This window comes from Chiloscyllium punctatum, chromosome 5 (assembly GCF_047496795.1).
Source record: "Chiloscyllium punctatum isolate Juve2018m chromosome 5, sChiPun1.3, whole genome shotgun sequence".
Taxonomy (NCBI): domain Eukaryota; kingdom Metazoa; phylum Chordata; class Chondrichthyes; order Orectolobiformes; family Hemiscylliidae; genus Chiloscyllium; species Chiloscyllium punctatum.
In genome coordinates, this window is record NC_092743.1 from 21043705 (window position 1) to 21068789 (window position 25085).

The 25085-nt window shown below is 39.1% G+C and overlaps 1 protein-coding gene across 1 annotated transcript in view; it reads right to left on the reverse strand.

The window, feature by feature from the left end:
- ago2 (argonaute RISC catalytic component 2) overlaps nt 1-25085 on the reverse strand; it is an 89460-nt gene that overhangs the window by 20727 nt on the left and 43648 nt on the right. Inside the window, exons 6-15 of the mRNA XM_072569896.1 lie at nt 19881-20015; nt 16711-16798; nt 16314-16461; nt 14575-14694; nt 12295-12417; nt 10731-10864; nt 9437-9621; nt 5096-5255; nt 3342-3432; nt 1858-2052 (exon numbers count right to left, since the gene is read on the reverse strand). Coding sequence (XP_072425997.1) covers nt 1858-2052; nt 3342-3432; nt 5096-5255; nt 9437-9621; nt 10731-10864; nt 12295-12417; nt 14575-14694; nt 16314-16461; nt 16711-16798; nt 19881-20015 — 1379 coding nt within the window. The remainder of the gene's footprint in view (nt 1-1857; nt 2053-3341; nt 3433-5095; nt 5256-9436; nt 9622-10730; nt 10865-12294; nt 12418-14574; nt 14695-16313; nt 16462-16710; nt 16799-19880; nt 20016-25085) is intronic.

A 25085-nucleotide genomic window follows, 5' to 3' on the forward strand; every position in this document is an offset into this window, starting at 1 on the left:
GGGGTGCTTGTCCACAGATCCCAGAAGGTCGCAGGATGGGTTAACTTGGTAGTTAAGGAGACATACAGGATGTTTACCTTTATCAGTCGAAGCAAAGAATGTAAAAGTAGGGAGGTGATGTTGGAATTGTACAGACATTTGCTCAGGACATAGGAGTACTGCGCTTGGTTCTAGTCACCACATTATAAGAATGATGCAACTGGACCGGAGGTTCACCAGGATGTCATCTGGGATGAAGCAACTCAGCTATGAGGAAAAAATGATAGTATAGCTGAGGGTGTTTTTTTTGGAGCAAAGAAGGTGAAGGTGATACTCGATAGGGGTATATAGATAATGAGGGGTACGTACAAGGTGAACAGAAAATAATTGTTCCCCTTAGCCAAAGGGTCAATGACAAGGGGGTACACTTTTAAAGTGAAAGGCAGATAGTTTAGAGAGGATCTGAGGAAAATACTTTTCACCCAGAGTGTGGTGGGAATGTGGAATGCACGGCTTGGAAGAGTAGTGGGTAGGCAGGTGACTTCACCCCCTTTAAAATTACTTGGATAAACATTTCAAGGTGTCATAGTCCTGAACATTATGGGCCTAGTGCAAGAAAGTGTATTTTTGGCAATTCAGACGCGAAGGGCTGAAGAGCTTCTTCTAAACTGTATGATTCCTCACAAAGGATTATAGCTCTTGTTCTTGTAATTGACCTGTTCTGTCATATCTTCAGATCATGATCTGTGAACAATCTCCACATACCTGCCATTACCTCATTCATAGAATTTTTGAGGGGGTCAGGCTAAGTGATCTACTCTTGCTCCTGCTAATCAATGAAGCAGTAGTTCTTATATTTATCAGACTTGAGGGGTGTAACCAGCAGCAGTGGGCCATTCAGCCCATTGGGTACGGCCCATCATTCAATGAGATCATGACTGATCTGATAACCCTCAACTCCACTTTCCTGCCTTTTACCCATAGCCTTTGATTCCCTTACTGATTTCAAGTCTACTCTGCCTGAAATTTGCTTAATGACAGTCCTTTGTGGTAAAGAATTCCACAGATTCACTACCTTCTGCGAGACCTTCATCGCAGTCTTAAATATGGAATCATTTATTCTAACATTATGCCCTCTGCTCCTAGATTTTCCCACAAGGGGCAACAAGCTTTCTGCATCTACCCTGTCAAGGCCCCTAAGAATTTTCTAAGTTTCAATAAGATAGTCTCTCACTCTTCTGAACTCCACTGAGTACAGGCCAACCTACTCAAACTCTCCTCATAAGGCAGTCTCGCGTAGCAGGTATTAGCCTAGTGAACCCACTCATGAGTGCCTGCAATGCCAGTACTTTTTCTTAGATAGGTGAACTAAAACTGTTCACAGCAAAGTATTAAAACTTGCAGCTAATGTAAAATTTATTTTTCCAAATTGGATCTTTGTTATACTGAAAACGCTTTGTCCCACTTCTCAATTAATTTTGCAGGTAGCACTGCCTGAGATTTTAAAAACCCCTCCTCTACAATTCAGTAGCTTGTCAGCAGACAAGCATATTCCATGCAGAAAAATTACATGACTCCATAAAATCTACGTAAAACATCAACTCCATTGTTTGATTCATCAGTCAGGCTAATATCAGATTATGCAAGGAGAGGTGATTTTTTTTTTCTTTAAAAATCATGAATGATAATCCACTCAATTGGTAACAACTATGCACAATCTTTAGCTGCAATTGGCTCGTAAATGTGCAGCTCTTAAGTAAAGGAAGGCACCATTTCCATTAGGTTAGTACATTTATAGATTCAGCAGCCTCTTTAACCTCATCTAGCTAACAAAACTCAGTTGAACGACTGAGCAGAGTCACCTAAACTGTTACTTACCTGTTGAAACTGTCCTTCTGAAACTCCATCTCTATAGAATATAATGCGTGTCGGTTTGAAGCGAGTAGATTTGTAAAATTGAATGAGGAGTTCTCTGACCATGAAAGCAAGGTCCTGAATGATCTCCTGCCGATGCTGCTGTACACGGACTGTGGCACAGTAACGACTTGGATGAGCATCCATACTACCGACCACCTAAGAAAAATGATGTAGGATGAAGGAGAAACAAGCCTAAGGTAAGCTTCAGTATTTAACCAAATTACATTCCTATAGAAATATAGTACACAATCATGTCAGGAAGTTTTAGAAGTAATGCTTCAGTGAAACTGCTAAATAACAAAAACAGACTTGAACTAAACAAAATATTTACACTTGCAAGGGGGAAATGCAGAAAGATTGTTTTTAAAATAATGAGCGTGCTCAGTGAGCAATGCTGAGCAGGTCCTTACATTTGTGGATCATTATAAAACATCACACAAAACGTGCTTCAGAATTGATAATCCAAATTGTCATTGCACTAAATATTGGCATTTTTAGCATGCAGCTAACCTATGTTCTATGCATCTAAATCAAAAATTATTTACCAAGACTTGTGTGAAATAATTAATCATTTAAATGGATTTGGGTATAGAATATAGTGTTTTGGTCTTTGATGGATTCTTAGAATCTAACAGCAGAGCAGGAATGTAAAATGAAGGCTCCAGTTTGGCTATATATTTTCTCAGAGTCTTCACAAACTGATTTTGGCATTTTGCAATTGGTTCTTGAATATTTACCACCAATAAAAGGTCATTAATTCTCTTTCGGCTTCTCAGCCTAAATGGAAAGCATACATTTTCTAACCACCAACCGGACTCTATTGGAGAACATTTTTAAAAAGTAACAGTAATTCAGGTTAGGAAAGATTTTTAAAAATCATGACAGCTTGACATTTCAGAAGTTTAAAAACATTTTTAAAATTAGTTCAAAGTATATTCTATTTGAGTACACTTCAAATGCAAATTAAGCATTGGTGAACAAAAAAAAAGTTGAATTTACCAGCAAGGTAAAACATTTTTATAACCTGAACATAAACTAGTTAGATTAGGTAAAACTAATGTAAATCATATCTTTGAAGTAAAAGAACCACTAAAACAATGCTTCAACAGAGATTTCAATGGACAAAGCCAAAACACAACCTAAAGTAATTGAATAATTGAGAAATAGAAACTATCCAAATCTGATAAGGTTGAAGCTAAGGAATGGAGACATTGTATACATACAGATTTTTAGGATGCCTTTAAAAACAAGGGTATAATGGGAAGATGAAGTGGTTTTGGAAGATATTCAGAAGACCACACTGCTTGCAAAGAATGAAATAAATCCATTGAAGAGGTTAGGAATCTCACTTCAGATTGACCTTACATTCATATACAAATCACACTATTTCAATTTAAAAATTGTGAAGCAATAAACAGAATATAACTAGAAACACTGGTACTCACTGCAGCAATGGAAGGTTTCTTCCCATCTCCAGCTGGTGGATGTGTTACATCTGCACCCAGAAATATCACTGGCTGCTGAAATACTGCAGGTCTGGAAAATTACATAGGAATAGTCCAATAATTTACATAATGGAAGCACGTTCCAATAGTTTTCCTCAATATGTCAGTCAACTTAATGTGAAAACTGAATATTAAACACAAACTCCCATTTCCTAAACATACGTTCAGCATCATGTGACTTAGAAGACCAACTCGAATGTACCGTAAAATTTTGTTTTCAGTATCTCCATTGAATTTCTGCTACAAACATTATTTAGACTTTCATCATACAATATTTTAAAACAGTTGTCACCAGTGGAACTTGACATATTGGTTGCAACACAAGAAACTTATATACTTAGATAGACACAGGTGCCAAGTTAAGTCTCACAATCTATTGTCATGGAATTAACAACTGCAGGAAGCATTCATTTAGTTTTGGCATATTATACAAAATATTTTTTAAAAAAGCAATATTGAAACTATTTGATGCATTTCTTTTTAAAATATGTTATTTAAATATTGAACATGTATAGATCTACATTAGCCTTCAGACTTGGCCTCAACTGTTCAGCATTAGCAGCAGGTGACTTCCTCAATTTGGCTGTAGCATACTAACCTAATTTGTGGTACAAGCCTAAATCCTATCAAAAGTGGTGTATGTAAACCACAATTAAAAGTAATTTTACTATGAAAATACGATACACTGTCGGAGGGACCGTCTTTCAGGTGAAGATCTCCCCCTCACCTTGACAAAACATTCTACAGCGCTATTTCATAGGACAGCAAGGGTAACCTACCTGGTTTTCTGGTTTACATTTATTGCTCAACAAAAATAAAAGTCACATTATTAATTAGTTCTTGGGTTTTCCTACATTACTACACAAACTATTTCATTAGCTGTAAAGCACTTGGATGATCGGAGGTCACAAAGAGTGCTACATAATGTGCAAGTCCTTTCAGTTAGATATGTTGAGTCAACTATACTTGCTTACTATATCTGGAGCAGATTTCATATATATGCTAAATTGTGCAATACTGGAGTACAACATGGGCAGGTGTCAGGAGTATCAGATATTCAATACAGGTACAAATAGGATAAAACAGGAACCAGTAAGCAGAAATCAAAGAATTATTGTCACACAGGAGGCCATTTCCACATTTGTACCTGTGTCAATAATTAGCTAGTGCCAATCTCTGCCTTTTCCCCATATTCCATTACTACCCCAAAAAACTATCCAAAGACCCCCTGAATGCCTCAATTGAATCTGCTTTCACCACATTTCCAGTCAGTGCATTTCATATTCGAGTAATTTGCTGAGTGAAAATGCTTTATTTTCCCCAAACCACAGGTGCGATCGAATGCTAAATTAAAGCAACTTTTAAAAAACTTTTCTCACTTTACACAGGAAACCAAAATTATCAAAATGGTGTAAAGAACAAGTGGGGAAACAAGAAAGAATCAGAATGTTGGCAGTAAGATGATTACAACAAGCAAATAGAGAAACAAAGAATGTGAACAGAGTGCAAAGTTTTGGCTGACAAGATGACACAAACTCGTCATGGGCTCGGCTCCACAACTTTGGTCTCAAAAGATAATGTAATCCATTATCTTTTGTAACTTTATGAAATCTTGCCTTGAGAAAAAGCCTGACATTTTGGAAATAAAACTTCTAGAAATCAAGTCACTTAGCAGGGACAAAAGTTCAACTGACCTTCCTTGTGGCACCAAGATGTTGTTGACACCACCTAGTTTAACATTGATCTTCAGACAGAGATTGGAAAGTGTTTGAGGAGAGGTTTTCAGCACATTTTTCACCTGCACGCATTGCGTTGCCATGCCAAGTAATGTGTCACCCACACGCTTAACTTCCGCTGTCAATGAAACATGCCACTTATTACTAAAACTATTAATTGAATTACAGTTCATTCTTATTCAATATTTAAATGCACGATTAAAATAATACAGATGGTGAGACATAGCAAAAATATCATATTCAACTACTTCAATGATTTAAACTAGTTCAAAATTATGACTGATCTGTTCCTAAATTTAATTTCTAACATTTTATTCACATTTATTGATATCCTTATCTAAAAGAGATTCTTTTTCTCAAATTTCATTGGATGCAGCACACACAATCTTGTCAGATAGGATCACAGATTCTTACTATTGTTTATGATAAAAGTATTTTGTGGCTAACTCCTGAATGACACATTTGAAAATTGTGCTCCAACTTGTTCCAAATTTCTCCATCAGGAATTAGTTTCTCCATCTATCCTACCATCTTTAAGCAACTAAATTAGGCCACTTCAGCATTCTAAATGAAAAGACATGCAAGTTATCTAATCAGTCTCCATAATTTAATCTCTTAGATCTCTGTCAGACCAATCCACACTGCATTTTCATCTCCCTTCCGTGTAAATAAAGGTTAATATATTCTTGAACTGTGGGATCCGAAGACAAACACAACACTTCAGATGGATTCCGACCAAGGCATTTTAAAAATGAACATAACTGATGTCCCTCTATTTAAACAAACATTTTATATCAGGGCACTAGTTTTTAGGATTTGAATATATGGACGACAAAATATTTTCGCTTAAAACACAAAGTAAAACTGAATTATCTTTTTATGTTACAGACTAGATAACATCCTTCTGCAAGAATTTCATTCACTCACAATGGGCCTCAAATTCCTTTGAGCCCTCCAGTTCCCAACTACACACCCTTTAATGACTCAATCAATGGTCATTTGCAAATTAGTGTTACAATTCTCTGCTCCCTCGCCAAGTCATTGATTCTATCAGGTGAAATGCTTGAATTTTAGGAAGCTCAATCAGTCATATCCTTCATCCTCGCACTGAGTTCTGCACTATAATTACAAACTCATCACAAGGAATGCTGGGAATTGTTGGGAAATACACATGTTTCTTAGCTGAGGTAGCCACTCACAATCTCCCAGATCAGATGTCAACCAATTAGGTTCAAAGTAAACTAGCCAGCACCAAGTGTGCCTACAGTACCACCCTAAGGTTTTCTGAGCAAGATGTGTCAGCTGTGGTAGCATTCTCAGTTTAACTGAACTGGATAAGCCATCACATATTGCAATGGCTTAAAGTCAGGTGAGTAACTCACCTGTTGTCTCCCCAACATCTGTCCCAGGCATAAGGTGGTGATGGAATATTCTCTACTCGCCTGGATGGTTGCAGCGCCAACACCACTCATGAAGCTTGACACTATCCAGGACAAAGCAATCCACTCAAATGGCACCTCATCATTACCTTCAACATTCATTTCCTCCCCTGCCAATGCACAGTGGCAGCAGTGTACAACGTCTACAAGGTATGTTATATTAACTCACCAACACTCATTTGACAGCACTTTCCAAACTAGTGACTTCTACCAATCTAGAAGAGCAAGAGGAGGATATACATGGGAACACCACCGCAAGCAAGAGCCGTCCATGCCACAGACCATTCTGACCTGTAACTGTATCACTGTTGCTTCACTGATGACACTTTGACAAATCCATGGAACTTGCCTTCTAACAGCACTGTAGGTGTTCCTATGCCCCAAGTACACAATAGGAGGAGGCGGCAGCGAGTCATCACTTTCTGGGATCAGAATGAACAGTGAAATGCTGGCCGAGCCAGTGATGTCCATATCATTTAAAAAGTAAAAAGAATTCTCACCCCGAGTCAGAAGCTTGTTAGTGCAAATCCATCCATAGACTGGAGCATAAGATCCAGTGCCAGGACAATGCAGCACTATAGGAAGTGTCATCTTCCTAGACTTCCTAGCAGCACTAGAATGCACTCAGAAACAATGGACTGACAGAAGAGACACAACAAACAGTGAGACAAAGTATCGTACCTCTGATAACAAGGAAAAGACAAACACATAACCTCAACACCAAGGAGGGGGAAGCACTAAAATCACTAATAAACGATAAGAACATAATCATACTACCAGCAGACAAAGGCAGAATGACAGTCATCCTGGACAAAGCAGACTACATCCAAAAAGCGCAACAACTACTTGTGGATACCAACACCTACCAAGAGAGGGAGTTTGACCCCACCCCACAGCTCACCAATAGGATAAACAACACACTGAGGAACCTACAAAAAAAACGGACAGATAACCAGGTTTGACCCACAAAGAATGAAACCTGAAAGCAACAACACCCCCAGATTCTATGGACTACCTGAAGTGCACAAACCAGACATCCCACTCAGACCCATAGTATCACGACCAGGGACACCATCACACAAACTGGCTAAAGAACTACAGCAGAAACTGAAACACCTGATCCGCGGATCCAGACACTCTATACAGTCAACACAGGAATTCTTGGACATCATCAGAAATATACACATAGACAAGGAAGAAACCATGGTCTCATTCGATGTAACGGCACTGTTCACCTCTATCGACAAAACCCTAGCCAGAGAAACAATAGCCAACCTGCTGGACATACAGAACAGACAACAGGACATTGAACCTATCAACAAAGAGGGCATACTGAAACTACTGGACCTGTGCCTCACAACACACTTCACATTCAACAACCAAATATATGAACAAATAAACGGCACACCCATGGGCTCACCCATCTCTGGACTCATAGCAGAAGCGGTAATGCAAAGATTAGAACAAACAGTCTTACCGCAAATTCAACCCAAACTCTGGGTCAGATATGTGGATGACACCTTTGTAATTATTAAAAACACAGAAATAGAGAACACACACTGGATCATCAACGTCACACTCACAGGAATCCAACTCACTAGAGAGGAAGAAAAGGCCAACCAACTCCCCATTCCTAGACGTGATGGTACAGAGAACACCGAATGGAGAATTCACCACAAAGGTTTACAGGAAAGCCACACACACAGACCAAGTCCTAAACTACAAAAGCAACCACTCCAACACACACAAAAGAAGTTGCATCAAGACACTGTTCAAAAAGGCCACAACACGCTGCAATACACCAGAACTGCAAAAAGAAGAACACCTATACAATGTATTCGCCAAAAACGGATACCCGCGCAATTTCGCCAACAGATGCCTAAGGGAAAGGCAATGGAATGAGGACATGCCACAACCCAAAGGACTAGCCACACTACCATATATCAGGAGCATTTCCGAACTGACAGGCAGACTACTGCGACCACTAGGACTCATAACAGCACACAAACCAACAGCCATTCTCAGACAACAACTCACCAGGACGAAGGACCCAATACCCAGCATGAACAAAACCAATGTAGTGTACAAAATCCCATGCAAGGACTGCACAAAACACTACATAGGACAAACAGGAAGACAGCTAAAGATCCACATCCATGAACACCAACTAGCCAAAAAACGACACGACCAGCTATCTTTAGTAGCCACACACACAGATGACAAGCAACATGAGTTCGACTGGGACACTATTATTAAAGGACAAGCCAAACAGAGAACAGCCAGGGAATTCCTAGAGGCATTGGCACTCATCCACAGATTCAATCAATAAGCACATTGACCTGGACCCAATATACCGACCACTGCAGCAGACAGCTGGAACTGACAACCGGAAGCGGCAGATTAAACCACTACAAAGATCACAGAAGCGCTTCACAGGAGGCTCCCAAGCACCGAGGATGTCACCTAAACAGGGGACTAAACGTCTGCAACACAAATTCCCAGCTCGGCAAACAGAACCACAACAACGAGCACCCGAGCTACAAATCTTCTCACAGACTTTGAAGTGTCATCTTTTAAATGAGGCTTTAAGCCAGTGTCTCATCTGCTCCCCAAAGTGACCACTGCACCACTTCAAAGAACAGCAAATGACTTATCCATAGTGCCCTGGAGAATAAATAATCTAACCAAATGACTAGGAATTAGGTCACATCTACTTTTGCATTTCTTCTTCTTCATAAAAAAAAGCGCACAGATCACTAACATTGCGAATATCTTGATGGTTACATTATGAACATTTTTCAATGCAAGCTAACAGGTAAAAAAATAACTTTGGAAACCATAAAATACTCAAAATACTGACCATAAACTGGCGTTTTACCAGGAAGCACTACCACTACCAGCTGAAGTCCTGCGTAGGTATTCTTCAAGTGCCTGAACATTGGTTCCACACTATCTGCACCTTGAGCATATTTACAAAAACAAGGTTGGCCTTGTATTGGCATTCCTGCATCTCTGGATATCTTCCTTAATTGGTCTGTGAATGCTCTGAACAGAAGCAATATAAATTGGTGAGTAAAAGCTTTTTGATCACAATTTTAAAAAGCTAATAATAAACAATCTGGTGGGGAGCAGTAGAAGTAATAGGGTTCGAATTATCACAGTTTCTTTTTAGTACTTGGCATTAATGGTTGATATAATTCAAACTTGAAACAAAAAAATTTTTCATATTATTTCAAGGTCATGGAATTATAGGACACCCTACAGCGCAAAAAGGGGTCATTTGACCCATCAAGTCTTGTACTGACCCTATGAAGAGCATCTTATCCAGATCCAGCACTGCCTGAATGCCTAATCTAATTTTTGGGCTGAGAGGGGAAATGGGAGCACTTGGATGAAACCCACACAGACACTGGGAGAACCTGCAACCTCCACATAGACAGTCGCCCAGAACCTTGGTGCTGTGAGGCAGCAGTGCTAACCACTGAGCTACCATGCTAGAAACATAAAAATGATAAGAGATGGTGCTGGAAGATTCTCAAATTTGCTCATCCATAAAGCATAAGGATCCTTCAGTATCTCAGAGTAATGTTGAATGTGATCTTTGCCCAACATCCACACATGCACATCTTAAGGGATGACAGATATTGGAGTCTAAATCAGAGGCTAATTCTAACTGGCATATTGTAAGGGAGCTGAGGTTAACAAACTCAGCATCCATGAGGAATTAAACATGGACCCTTTTGGCTGTATGGTTTAGTAATTATTTTATATAAAGTTCTCCACTCTTTTTTTCTCCAAAAAGTTAGATTATTCATCATGCTCAACGTTTTCCTAGTATTTAGATGTTCATTTGCAATGCCAAGGCTTACGAGGCTTTTGGCCAAGTGCTGGAAAATAGGATTAGAATAGCTAGTTGCTTCTTTTTGACCAGCATAGATTTGAAGGGCTAAAGGGCCTTTGTGCCATAAGACTTCTATAACATTATCTCCACAACTACATTGTCAAGACCCCTCATGATTATGTACGTTTTGATCTATCACTTCTTATCGTTCTACTTAGAGAAGATTTTTGTGCACCACCAAGCTCTTGCGTTTCACATCTGTTGAATTTCTTGCGTACAACTTTGGAAACACTGGATAAAATATACTGCTTACTTGAGCGTATCTTCTCTGCATTGCCTCTGTGGAGCAAAACAGGCAATTGCCCAGACTTTCACTTCAATGCCTGTATGAAATTGTTTTCCCCGCATATCCCACACACCCTGAATTGGGGTAGCAATTGTCTTGTTCTGCAACAAAAAATAAAAAATAGCATGAAAGCTGGAACATGTCAATGTCACACACTTAATTACCTACCAGCTGGAATGGCTTTCATGAATTTCAGAATACTGTTGAGTGCTATTTACTTTCTAAACCATTTATGTATGTTCAGAGGTACAGTAGTTAACTTAAACAGCTATGCTACACAGGTCTGTTATAAATCTCCAAAGTAAAATTTATCTTACACTCTCGGCATTTTTCTCAATGAACAATTGTCACAAAAACTTAACTGTCACAGGATTTTTTTTTCAATCTAAGCAATTCAAAATTTAATCTTTGCCTGAGTGATTCATAAACTTTGTAAAAAAAATGCAAGTTTCCAGTTTATGAGCTTCATTAACTGTTGCCAATACTTTTGTTTATTCATTCATAGGATGCGGGCATCTTGGGACGAGCCAGCATTTACTGTCCCTCTCTAGTTCCGATGAGATGCCTTCTAAACTGTGGCAGCACTCTGATTGAATTGACTGGGATCATTCTATTCAACAGATCGGTCAAAGAGGCAACCTTTTTAAAAGCATTGATAATTTATGAGAACTTAGGAAACTTCAAGAAAATTAATAAGTTGTGATATAAAAGCAAGACAGGGAAAATGTAAATCTGAAAGAAAAACAAAAACACACAGGCCAGGCAATATCTGCAGAGAGAATTAGACTGAATGGTAATTTTGTTTCACTCAGATGCTTCCTGACCTGTTCTGCTTTTTCAGCATTTCCTATTTTTATTTCAGGTGCTGCTTAACTTTTCAAACATGTAGATTTTAGCAAGACTCAATATTCCAACAAACTTGACAAACACTTGAGGGCAGAAGGACAAAATAAATTCCACCAGGTGGCAAGGTGGCTCAGGGGTTAGCACTGCTGCCTCCCTGCCAGGGACCTGGGTTTGATTCCAGCCTCTGGCAACTGTCTGATTGCAGTTTGCATATTCTCCCCGCATCTGCATGGGTTTCCGCTGGTATATCTGGTTAACTCCCACAGTCCAAAGATGTGCAGGTTAGGTGAATTGGCCAAGCTAAATTGCCCGTAGTGTTCAGGGATGTGCAGATTAGGTGCATAAGCTAGGGGGAAATGTAGAGTAATAGGGTAGGGGAATGAGTCTGGGTGGGTCACTCATCGGAGGTCCGGTGTGCACATGTTGGGCCGAACAGCATGTTTCCACACTGCAGGGATTCTATGATTCTTGAAGAAATGAGGAATTAGCAAGCTAACTATAGTACAATCAATCAGTTTTGTAACCTTCAAATAAAATGCCTCAGCATTATAGAGACTGCACTGAAGCTGGGTTAATGCCTCAAGATTTCAGAAAATAAATTAATTTAAGCAGGTTTCAAATATAGCAAAGTTCTAACTGTTGATCAATGGTTTGTCTGCTCATTTAGCAATATGAAAGTCCTTACCCGACCACCGTACAACAAGGAAGGTGCCTGAAGAACACGACCTGGTACATCTGTCATGTCATCTCTCACTCCTATCCCAAATTCCTGAACATAGGGGTCAGCATTAAAACTCGCACTTTTCATCTGCAAGGAAAGAGCCTTCTTTGAATAATTGAAGCACACATCTGCACACAGAAAATAACTTGGTTCACACTATTATAATATTCGGTACAGCATCTATTGGCGCACGAAGCAACCTTAAGCCATAAAGAAAATAATTGCAGAAATAAAAATAGAAATTGCGGGGAAAACTCAGGAGGTCTAGCAACATCTTGGAGAGAAAGCTGAGTTGCATTTTGGGTCCAGTGACCTTTTTTCAGAAATGATAACTCTGCTTTCTCTCCACAGTTGCTGCCAGACCTCCTGAGATTTTCCAGCCATTTTTGTTTTTGTTCCTGATTTCTAGCATCCGCAGTTTTTTTTTGTTTAGTGAAGAAAACAATTACAATTATTTCACCATGATGCATTCACCAAATTAATCACCATTCTGTTCACTGTGATTACAACTTTCAGTAGTGTTGTGAAGTCAAAAAAGAAACCCGAAACAATAGAAATGAGAGTTCCAAAAACAATCTTACACTATCTGGCATGCATTGTATACCTACACATCAGGAAGATACTTCCATAGCAAGCCAAATATAAGCAATATTAAAAGTAGTATGGATGCATGCGCAAAATTATGAAGGGAGAGAGATTAATGCATTAATTAAATGGACAAAATTAAGACAACAAAATTTAATGAAATTAATTTAATTGTGAAAAGCTAGAAACAAAAGAGGTCACAGGTACACAGATCACTAAAATATCATAACAGGTAATGAAATCAATCAATCAATAAGGCTGACTGTGCTTCCTTCTTGAATTGTTGCAATCTTGGGCGTGGAAGTAATATTACCTTGCTGTTAGACAGCATGTTCCAAAATGTTGACCCAGCCACAATGAAAGAAAAGCAATTGCAGTTCCAAGTCAGAATAGTGCACGACTTGAAAAGCAACTTGCAAGTGGCGGGTTCCTTTGGATTCCCTGGTCTGCTTGTAGAGATCACAGGTTTGGAAGGTGTTGTTAAAGAAGCCTCGGTGAATTACGGCAATGAATTTTGTAGATATTAAATCCTGCTGCTTTTGCTCAAAAGAGTGGATAATAAAGGTAGTTTTGTCCTGGATGTGTCAAATTTGAGTGTTGCTGGAACTGCACTTGGCAAATGGAGAGTAATGCAACACTTCCGACTTGTGCCTGGAAGATAGTGGACAGGCATTAAAGCACAGTTAATCACTGCAGAATTCTTAATCTCTACTCTTTTCGCACCAGTACTGATACAGCTGATCCAGTTCAGTTTCTGGTGAATGGAAAATCCTTGCAAGTTGACAAGAGGACTTCAGCATTACTAATGCCTTTGAACATCAAGGGGCGATGGCTCAGATGTCTTGGAGATTGCCACTGAATAGCACTTGTGTGGCACAAATGCTACTTGTCAGTTATTAGCCCAAGCTTGACTGTCTTTCAGGTCTTACTGTATATGGGCATGGAGCACTATGGTACCTGATAATTTGGGAATGGTGCTGAACATTGCACAATCACCAATGAACGTTCTGCCTTCATGATGGTGGGAAGGTCATTGATGAAGCAACTAAAGATGGTTGGCTGAAGGACACTACTGTGAGGACCTCCGACAATGCTGTCCTATGCTTGAGATAATCAGGTTTCAACAACGACAACTATCTTTTGCACTAGGTACGACTTCCAACTAGTAGACAGATTTCTCCCCAATTCCAATTTTACCAGGGCTCCTGGCTGCACATGCAGCAGTAAACAAAATAATATCGGAATTCTCAAAGCTTTGTCTCCAGGAAAAAATTAAGCAAACTAGGGCTGCAGTGAATGAAATTCAGCAGGTTTAGGGGTAATTTGATCAAAGTACTCAAGGTATAAAGGGATGCAAATATTCAGAAGTAGTATGTCGGAGCTGGGAGTCTAGGATTCAGGTACAAAAATTCTGGTTCTCATTTCAGATTAAGAGAAATTTACAAAGATATTGTAAAACAATATGGCAAATGTTTGAAACTAGTTTGTGAGGTGTAATTGATGACAGATCAATTTCTAACTCTAAATTTGAGATCCATAGATTTCTGTTGGGCAAAGGCATAAGGAATACTGGTAAAGTTAGGTACATGGACCCCAGAACTGAATGGCAGAAAAGGTTAGAGCGGCTAGATGGCCTCCTGCCATTCCTTTATTACTCACCAGTTTGCTGATCTCATCTTGTCTGTCTGGTGCAGACCTGGCAGTGGCTCTAATCATTGTTGAGGTTTGATTGTCGGTCAGTTTTTTTATACATCTCTGCCCAGCTACAATGTTACACACCTGGGAAGAGATCAATTAAACATCAATAAAGTCCAATTTAATTGAATTGTACAAACCTCAAGTATCACTTTAAAATCATGGTTCCATTCAGGAATTGTTTTTTAATTGCACAAAATTTGAAAAAACTAAAACTTTCCATTGGTACTAATAAGTATTTTTAGTTCATACTTCCAATATAAGAGGTTTCACTTCTAGATTTATGACATCTACAAAATAAATAAATGGTTTGATAATGAATTACAAAGGTGCACTCTTCTCTCTCACTCTCAGGAGTAAATATTACATTTCTTATCCAAATATTGCATCAATACTTCAAGTTTATCCTAATCAATCACTCACTTTGATGCACTGAATACAATATATGCTGGAGATCACAGCAAGTCAGATAGCTAATGCTTCGTGTCTCGATAACTCTTCATCAAAGCTGAACTGAAATGTGCAGGGGGGACAGCATTTATGCTACAGTGGGGTGGAGGGATGTGGCAGTGGTGGGGTGTATAGTGCTGGTGAAGAAAAGATGTTGATAGTTCAGATTAAGTGATCAGAATGAGAGAATGGCAGAACAATGGTTATCTAGATTTGAATGTTAGCTTGCTGTCTCTCCATGGATGCTGTCTGCCTTGATGTGGTCTCCAGCATTTGTTGTTTTCAGCACAGATTCCATCATCTGCAGTAATTTGTTCCTACTCATTCTGATGTATCAGATTTGCTATCTCTTAATTCCTCAACAGACAACCTTTAATGCCTAATGTTCGACCAGAAAACAAAAAGTCTGCTTTCCTAACACTCAATATAGTATTTTTTTCTTTAAACAGAAACACAAGGCTTTTGAGTTATTAAAGGGATCACACAAATATTTTACAAATTTACCAATTTTTGGGAACAAAGATTTTGTAAAAATAGGGGTACATGGGATATGGGGTACTACTCATGTGGAAATTAATAATACTGACTAGTTTGGCTCAACAACCTTTTTCTAGATCTGTGTAATTCTACGTAATATAAAGTGATCAAAAATTATCATTGGATAAAAGTACTACATCACGTAGGCGGAGTGGAGAAAGTGATTGGCTAAATAGTGAAGCATCTCAATATAAATTTCTGTAAACCGCATCGTGTTCCTTTTAACTCAAAGTGTGTTATTCACCTTTGTAAAGGGCATGGAAGTTTACATAGGACTGTATATGTATCACACTGACAGAAATAATTCACAATTAGTGTAAAAAACTTATATTGAAAGTGTGAATGTTTATTTAAGGGATTAGAAGACAAAAAGGCAAATGTCCTTTTCTATCCAATTCCCAATCTTATCAGTGATATTTAAGGAGGAAAACTCAAACTGAATAGGAATCGTGGTCAACCTAGCATCTGTGATGAGGGAAAATCAAATGAGAGAGTTGTGCAAGGTCTTTGACAACTCCAGTTGCAGGCAATAGTGGCAGGTGTACGTACTCTCACAATGTTGTCTGGCAATGTGAAACTAGATAGGGAAGGTTGGAAGAAACCAAAATAGGAAGGAAACATAGGAAAAGGGGGAAAACAGTAGAAAATCTTCAACCTGGTGCAAAAGCAATTATTTTATTTCATATCTTTAATAAAAGATTACAAAACTGACATGCCTCAAGAGGAAGATATGTATGTTTTTGCTCCTGTCCAACTTGTAGACATGGTAAATGAGGATAACGAAGATTTAGTTTGTGCTTGTCCTTGAAATATTGTGCTACCGTGCATTCAACAGTCTGCCCATTCTCCTGCTGAAGTGGAAATCTAAATACATTCAAATGGTAAAACAATATCAGAAAATTTTACTCAGACATCAAAACTTGCAAAACAAAACTATTTTAACCCTTTTTAAAGAAAAACACGAAGGTATCAGAGAAGAAAGTATTTCAAGAATGAACAACATTTTTATTAAAAATTACCTTTAAATTAAACTCAATTCAAGGAATTATAATAGCCAAATTATATGTTAAGTGTCAATATTTATTGCAACATAGATGATGTTTCCAAGCTTACGTTTGATGGCTTGCTGGTCTTCTGGTAACATTGCACACTCGATACTTTCTTTTCATTTGTCCACAATGAGTGATCTCCACTTTGAGTCCTGCAGAAAATTAAATCCAAATTTTAACAACTCACCAAATGCTAATATTGTTACTACAATAACTGCAAACAAAGACAGTGCAGAACCATAAAATAAAAAGTACATCACCACTCAGCCTATTACGAGTATGCTTTCCCACAGCCCACAAAATTCTTACCCTTCATGTATTTATCCAAAATGCTTTTCAAGTCGGCAGTTGAATCTGCTTCCAACACAACTGCAGGCAGTGCAGTGCAGATCAATCACTGCATATATAAAAAAAATCTTCTTGTCATTTTGGGCTTCTCTGCAAATCATTTGAAACCAGCAACCTCTGGCTATCAAATCATCTACAACTGGAAAACATTTTGTTGAACTGCTTAATCAAAACCACTTGACTTTGAACACTACTAAAACGACCCTTAAACATCTCTGCTTCAAAGAGAACAATTCTAGCTTCTCCAGTCTCTTGACATCGCAAAAGTCCCTCAACACTACAATCATTGGAGTAAATTCCTTTTTCAATGTCCTTCAAGCCTCAATATAATTGAGGTTTTGCACAGAACTGCTCAGAACACTTTTGTTAAGACTCACTGCTTTTGTACTCAAGCACTTGTTCATAATACCAATTCTTTTTTGAACAGTTCTAGATGAACATATTTTGCACAGATTTAACAACCCAAAATTAGACAAAGTTTGGGAGAAGATTTGTAGCTCGGGTGCTCGTTGTTGTGGTTCTGTTTGCCGAGCTGGGAATTTGTGTTGCAGACAATTCGTCCCCTGTCTAGGTGACATCCTCAGTGCTTGGGAGCCTCCTGTGAAGCGCTTCTGTCATGTTTCCTCCGGCATTTATAGTGATTTGTCTCTGCCGCTTCCGGTTGTCAGTTCCAGCTGTCTGCTGCAGTGGCCGGTATATTGGGTCCAGGTCGACGTGCTTATTGATTGAATCTGTGGATGAGTGCCATGCCTCTAGGAATTCCCTGGCTGTTCTCTGTTTGCCTTGTCCTACAATAGTAGTGTTGTCCCAGTCGAACTCGTGTTGCTTGTCATCTGAGTGTGTAGCTACTAAGGATAGCTGGTCGTGTCGTTTCGTGGCTAGTTGGTGTTCATGGATGTGGATCGTTAGCTGTCTTCCTGTTTGTCCTATGTCGTGTTTTGTGCAGTCCTTGCATGGGATTTTGTACACTACATTGGTTTTGCTCATGCTGGGTATCGGGTCCTTTGTCTTGGCCCGGACCATAGAACAGGCCATCACCATAGTATAGAACAGGACCACACACTGCAAAAAAAAAGGCACTAAAAGAAAAAATGGCCAAACTAACACACAACATAGAGGACATCACAACACACTTCTGGGTTAGAAACCTCTCCCACAGACAGCTCACAGACACAGAAAGAACGATACTGGCCAAGGGACTCAACTACAACCACAGGGGCGCCAAGACAGCAGACTTCCTAGCAGCACTAGAATGCACACTCAGAAACAATGGACTGACAGAAGAGACACAACAAACAGTGAGACAAAGTATCGTACCCCTGATAACAAGGAAACTCACCATGATGAAGGACCTGATACCCAGCATGAGCAAAACCAATGTAGTGTACAAAATCCCATGCAAAGACTGCACAAAACACTACATAGGACAAACAGGAAGACAGCTAAGGATCCGCATCCACGAAGCATTGTCTCCACATCCACTCTATGCACCAAAATATCTGCAACTGGAATCATTCAATCATTGTTGACTCTTCCAATAACATTCTGGGGTTACCACTGACCAGAAACTGAACTGGGCCAGCCATATAAATAGAGGCTTGGAACTCTCTGCAGAAAATAACTCAACTTCCTCCTCCATGTCCCCAATGCCCAGTCCATCAACTATAAGGCACTGGTCAGGAACGTGAAGGAATACTCTCCATGTGCCTAGATGAGTGCAACTTCAACAATACTTAAGAAGCTCAACCACGCAGGACAGAGCAGTTCACTTGACAACCATTCACAAACACAGTATGTCATAATGATTTACAAAGTGGCAAAACTGTTGGGGAAGCAGACTTGATAGTAACTTTCAAAGACAGGCAGGATAATTACCTGAAAGGGGAAAAGATTTTCAGTATTATAAGGAAAGAACAGAGTTGTTAGACAATTTTACTTAACTACCCAACAGATAGCATGGGTTAAATGGTCTCCTCTAAGCTGTAACACAATGATTCCATTTCCAAAAGTAACCTTTGCAATATAATTTCAAAATAGCTTATGAACCCATCTTGATGAATCCATAGTCCTATGCAGGGGCGGCGCGGTGGCTCAGTGGTTAGCACTGCTGCCTCGCAGCGCCAGGGACCCGGGCTGGATTCCAGCCTCGGCTGACTGTCTGCGTGGAGTTTGCACATTCTCCCCATGTCCGCATGGGTTTTCTCCGGGTGCTCCGGTTTCCTCCCACAGTCCCAAGATGTGCAGGTCAGGTGAATTGGTCATGCTAAATTGCCCATAATGATAGGTGCATTATTTAGGGAGCAGGGAAATGGGTCTGGGTGGGTTACTCTTCGGAGGGTTGGTGCGGTCTTGTTGGGCCAGAAGGGCCTGTTTCCGCACTGTAGGGATTCTAATCTAATCACTCCTAGTCACCCAATCCGTTTATAACATGAAAAACTTTCCAGTAGAAGTGAAACCCATGTGTTCTTTCTTATAATATCCAGTCTTAGAATTTGGGTGGCGCTAGCAAGGTTGCATTTGTTGTGCATCCCTAAGTCAGTGTTAGACTTCAGTCATGTGTAAACCTAACTTGCCAGTTTCTTTTTCTGAAGAGCATCACCACAGCAAGTGATACATAGCAACAATCTGATAACATCATGTTTTTGCTGTCAGTTCATAAATTACTAAATTTATTGCATTCCACTGCAAAACTCTCGACAGTTTTCAACCACTGGGCTACACATCCAGTACCATTGGATTACCACATCCCAAACGTCTTTTGATACCATAAGCTCTCAAATAATATTGAGAACTGCTTAGTCTACTATAAGAAACAAAACCCTAAATATATATTACACACTAGCATATTAAATATAAAATGCAGTTGCATTTAGTTCCTATACTCACCTTTGATCTCCTTGGTGAACTTCACTCTCTGGGAGTCAGTTAATGGTTTCTGCTGCTCTTCAATATTTTTAAAATCCAAAACTTCACACATGAATTCAATCACTGGTTGGGCTTTATAAAACGCTGTGGCAGATACTGAAAACCGAAGGAAAAAAATATAAAACTCTCACTCGCTCTCTTTTCCTCTGAAGCAAATATCTGTTCTCAAAATATGTCACTGCCATATATGAAGAACAAATGTAATATTTCCATGCTGTGACACCCAAGGACCAATTGCAGCAAAGAAAATTCTGCAGATGCTGGAGATTTTGAATAAAAACAAAGCTCTGGATAAACTCAGCAGATCTAGCAACATAGAGTCATATTGCTTCAAGTCCAATAGAAATCACTTTATTGGGTTTGTATTATGTACCCCCTAATAGTCGGCAGGAAATTGAGAAACCAATTTGTAAGGAGATTTCAGTTAGAATAATAGGGTGGTAATGGTAGGGGATTTTAACTTTCCAAACATAGACTGGGACTACCATAGTGTTCAGGATTTAGATGGAGAAGAATTTGTTAACAGTGTACAAGAAAATTTTCTGATTCAGTATGAGGATTTACCTACTAGAAAAGGTGCAAAACTCGATGTACTCTTGGGAAATAAGGCAGGGCAGGTGACTGAGGTATCAGTGGGGGAGCACTTTGGGGCTAGCAACCATAATTCTATTAGCTTTAAAATAGTGATGGAAAAGGATAGATTGGATCTAAAAGTTAAAATTCTATATTGGAGGAAGGCTAATTTTGACAGTATTAGGCAAGATCTTTCAAAAGCTAACTAGGGGCAGATGTTTGCAGGTAAAGGGATGTCTGGAAAATGGGAAGCCTTCAAAAATGAGATAACGAGAGTCCAGAGACAGTATATTCCTGTCAACATGAAAGAAGAGGCTGGTAGGTGTTGGGGATGCTGGATGACTAGCGAAATTGAGGCTTTCGTTAAAAAAGGAGGAAGCATGTGACAAGTATAGACAGGAGAGATCAAGTGAATCCTTAGAAGAGTATAAAAACAGTAGGAGTATACTAAAGAGGGAAAATCAGAAGAGAAAACAGGAGATATGAGATAGCTGTGATTGCTGGACCCCTTGCTAAGATATCTGCATCATCGATAGTCACAGGTGAGGTGCCAGAAGGCTGGAGGGTGGCTAACGTGGTGCCACTATTTAAGAAAGATGGTAAGGAAAAGCCAGGGAACTATAGACTGGTGAGCCTGACATCAGTGGTGGGCAAGTTGTTGGAGGGAATTATGAGGGACAGGATTTACATGTATTTGGAAAGGCAAGGACTGGTTAGAGATAGTCAATATGGCTTTAAGTATGGGACTTCATTTCTAACGAACTTGATTGAGTTTTCTGAAGAAGTAACAGCATGAATTGATGAGGGCAGAGTGATAGACGTGATCTGTATGGACTTCAGTAAGGCATTCGACAAGGTTCCCCATGGGAGACTGGTTCGCAAGGTCAGATCTCATGGAATACAGGAAGAACTAGCCATTTGGATACAGAACTGGCTTGAAGGTAGAAGACAGGTGGTGGTAGAGGGTTGTTTTTCAGACTGGAGGCCTGCAACCAGTGATGTGCCACAAGGATCGGTGCTGGGTCCATTACTTTTCGTCAATTAATGTAAATGATTTGGATGTGAACATAGGAGGTACAGTTAGTAAGTTTGAAGATGACAACAAAATTGGAGGTCTAGTGGACAGTGAAGGAGATTACCTCAGACTACAAAGGAATCTTGATCAGATGGGCCAATGGGCTGAGGAGTGGCAGATGCGAGGTACTGCATTTTGGAAAAGCAAATCAGAGCAGGACTTATACACTTAATGGTAAAAACCTAGGGAGTGTTGCTGAACAGAGACCTAGGATTACAGGTTTATAGTTCCTTATAAGTAGAGTTGCAGGTAGATAGGATAGTGAAGGTGTTTGGTATGCTTTCCTTTATTGGTCAGAGTATTGAGTACAGGAGTTGGGAGGTCACGTTACAGCTGTACAGGACATTGGTTAAGCCATTTTTGGAATATTGTGTGCAATTCTGGTCTCCTTCCTGTTGTGAAACTTGAAAGGGTTCAGAAAAGATTTACAAGAATGTTACCAGTGTTGGAGGGTTTGAGCTATAGGGAGAGGCTGAATAGACTGGGGCTGTTTTCCCTGGAGCATTGGAAGCTGCGGGGTGACCTTATAGAGGTTTTTAAAAATCATGAGGCATGGATAGGATAAACAGACACGGTCTCTTCCCTGGGTTGGGTGAGTCCAGAACTAGAAGGCATAGATTCATGGTGAGAAAGGAAAGATATAAGAGGGATCTAAGGGGTAACTTTTTCACGCAGAGGGTGGTGCATGTATGGAATGAGCTGCCAATGGAAGTGGAGGAGACTGGTACAATTACTACATTTAAAAGGCATTTGGATGTGCATATGAATAGGAAGGGTTTAGAAGGATATGGGCCAATGGTAAATGGGACTAGATTAGGTTTGTATATCTGGTCAGCATGGACGAGTTGGACCAAAGGGTCTGTTTCTGTGCTGTACATCTCTATGACTCTTCTTTGGAACTCAAAGTACAGGTCAACTGTAGCAGTTGCAAGCAGAATAAAGCTCCATCTTCTCTGCCCTGATAGATACTATAATCCTAACCTGTAAAAAGCAAACCTACAGGCAATTTTATCGTTCCATATCTGAGTTAATGTGTGTGTGTGTGTGTGTGTGTGTATATATATAAACCTTGTGGACCTTCTGTCTTTAACAGTTTGTACTGTGACTTTGACAAGGAAAGAGGTAATTAATACTCGCTCAGAAACCAAACTAAAAGTCCAGTATGCACTGACATGCATGAGTTATGTTAAAAAAAATTATGACAACATAAAATGATGATTTTGTGTGTGCAGTTGGTATGATATATTTGGGTACTCAAGCCATGGTTAAACTTCTGATCTACCAATGTATGAAGCAGCAGCCTTATTTCACTATAAAAAAATCAGGAGGTCTAAAGGAGATTCTAGAGGGTAGCCAGAAATCAATTTCTTCTCAAGGGCAATGACAGATGGGCAATAAATGTTGGCCAAGTCAGCAACACATTCAGATATAGTCAGATATTTAAGTATTCTAATTTGTGCTGTTATTTCATGAGTTTAAACATGGGTTAGAACAACAGTTTGGGCAATTACAATCTATAGCTAGAAAGAGCAAGTGAAAAACTGGAAGGCACACGGCAGTCAGCATACTAAGTCATAAAAGCAGAAATATCAAGCTAAAGAAACCATGTGGATAAATCGCTAATCATGCCTGGGTATTTTGTCGTCATGCTTAGTTTTGGCAGAAGCAGTTTGTCAACTGATTGGATTGCTAAACCTGTACCCATTGTAAAAGGATCACTTCACACAAGTAATATTCACGTGGTTAACAATAGATGTGCTACATCTATTTGATGAAAGCTCAGCATCTAAACATGAAATGGTTTTCACATTTCTTTCAACTAAGGTTCACTTCAGATGTATTCAATACTTAAGGTCTGTTACTTAATCTTAAGGAATTGAGTTGGTGGATGGCTGCTGCAAGTGATGTGAAGTGAAAAGGTAACGTTGCTATAGTCCCAGAGGAACACAGAGCTGCTCTCTAGAGGTGTGACTGATGGTGATTTAACCGGAAGGTCAACTCACCTCAGTTGACTGGAGATAGTGAGGACAGTCCTTCATGATAACCTTAATTGGTGCAGGAATCAACTCGTGCTTTTGCACCACTCTGCATCACTAACCAGCCACCTGATCAACTGAGCTAACCGATCGCCAAAGTGACACATCATGTAAGTACAAAATAATAAAATGCTGCAGATACTAGAAATCTGAAATGAAACTAGATAATGCTTGGAAAAACTAAGATCAGACAACAGCTGTGTACGAAAGAAACCATATTTCACACCGGAACTTTTTAGGTCTTCTGTTGTGCCTCAATAAAGGAGAGTAGAAATGAAAACAAAATTAAGGTTTATTCCCATATGGGCAATACAATGGTATGACTTACTGAAAGGGAAAATATAAAACATGTATAATGAGTTGAAGAGGTATCCATCAGATATAATGGAAATGATTTGGATGCTATCATGCACCATAAATTATCTAGTTATTTGGAAAATGTCAGGAAAGAGGTGTATCAAGTAAACAGGTGCATTTTCTTGACAGATTTGCTCAAATTACGCTAATCTTGCAAAGATCATTTACAAACACGCTGACAGAACGGTGTAATTTTGACACTAATTTTGAAAGGATGCTGGGGTATACAGTTTTGAAAGGATACCATCCTGACCTTCAAAATGCTTTGTATAATTAACCATTCTTTACCATAAACAGGGTTATAATTATGAAATCATGAAGCTAATGCAAAAGCTTTACCTGATTCCAGCTGCTCCTAAGTTTGGGTTAAAATGGATGAAATTTTAGTTTGTCATCAAAATTAGATCAGAAGTTTAACCATAGCTTGAATACCTAAATATACCATACCAATCATCATTTTATGTTGTCATAATTTTTTTTAACATAACTCATTCATGCCAGTGCATACTCGACTTTTAGTTTGGTTTCTGAGTGAGTATTAATTACCTCTTTGTCAAAGTCACAGTACAAACTGTTAAAGACAGAAGGTCCACAAGATTTTATATATAAATATATATACACACACACATTAACTCAGATATGGAACTATAAAATTGACATTAGTCACTCTAGCACATTCACACAGGTCAACATCCATCAAATGCAGAAATCACTGTGCATAACTGTTTAGAACTTAAGCTTCAACGAATTTGCATTGTGTGTAAATTTCAATACTATTTTGAATCAAGTCTCAAGTGAACATTTATATCTAAAATAAAACTGAATTTGAAAAAAAAAAGCATTCGACATCTTGGGCCATTATTTCCCTCAATTAAAACTGCTATAATAAAAAAGACTGCCTCACCAACCAAAGTATTTGTTTGAGGTAATTCCCTCTGTATAAATTGGATACTGTGTGCCCCAATTTTGCAAGAGTCACTACACTTGAAAAAATACTTGATTGACTGTAAAGTACTTTGGAAAAACCAAGAGTTTGTCCAATGCGCAATACAAACACATGGCTGTTGATTCTGCCCATTACCAAAATTAAACTGGTGAACGCTAGTCAATGTAGCCCCATGGTTA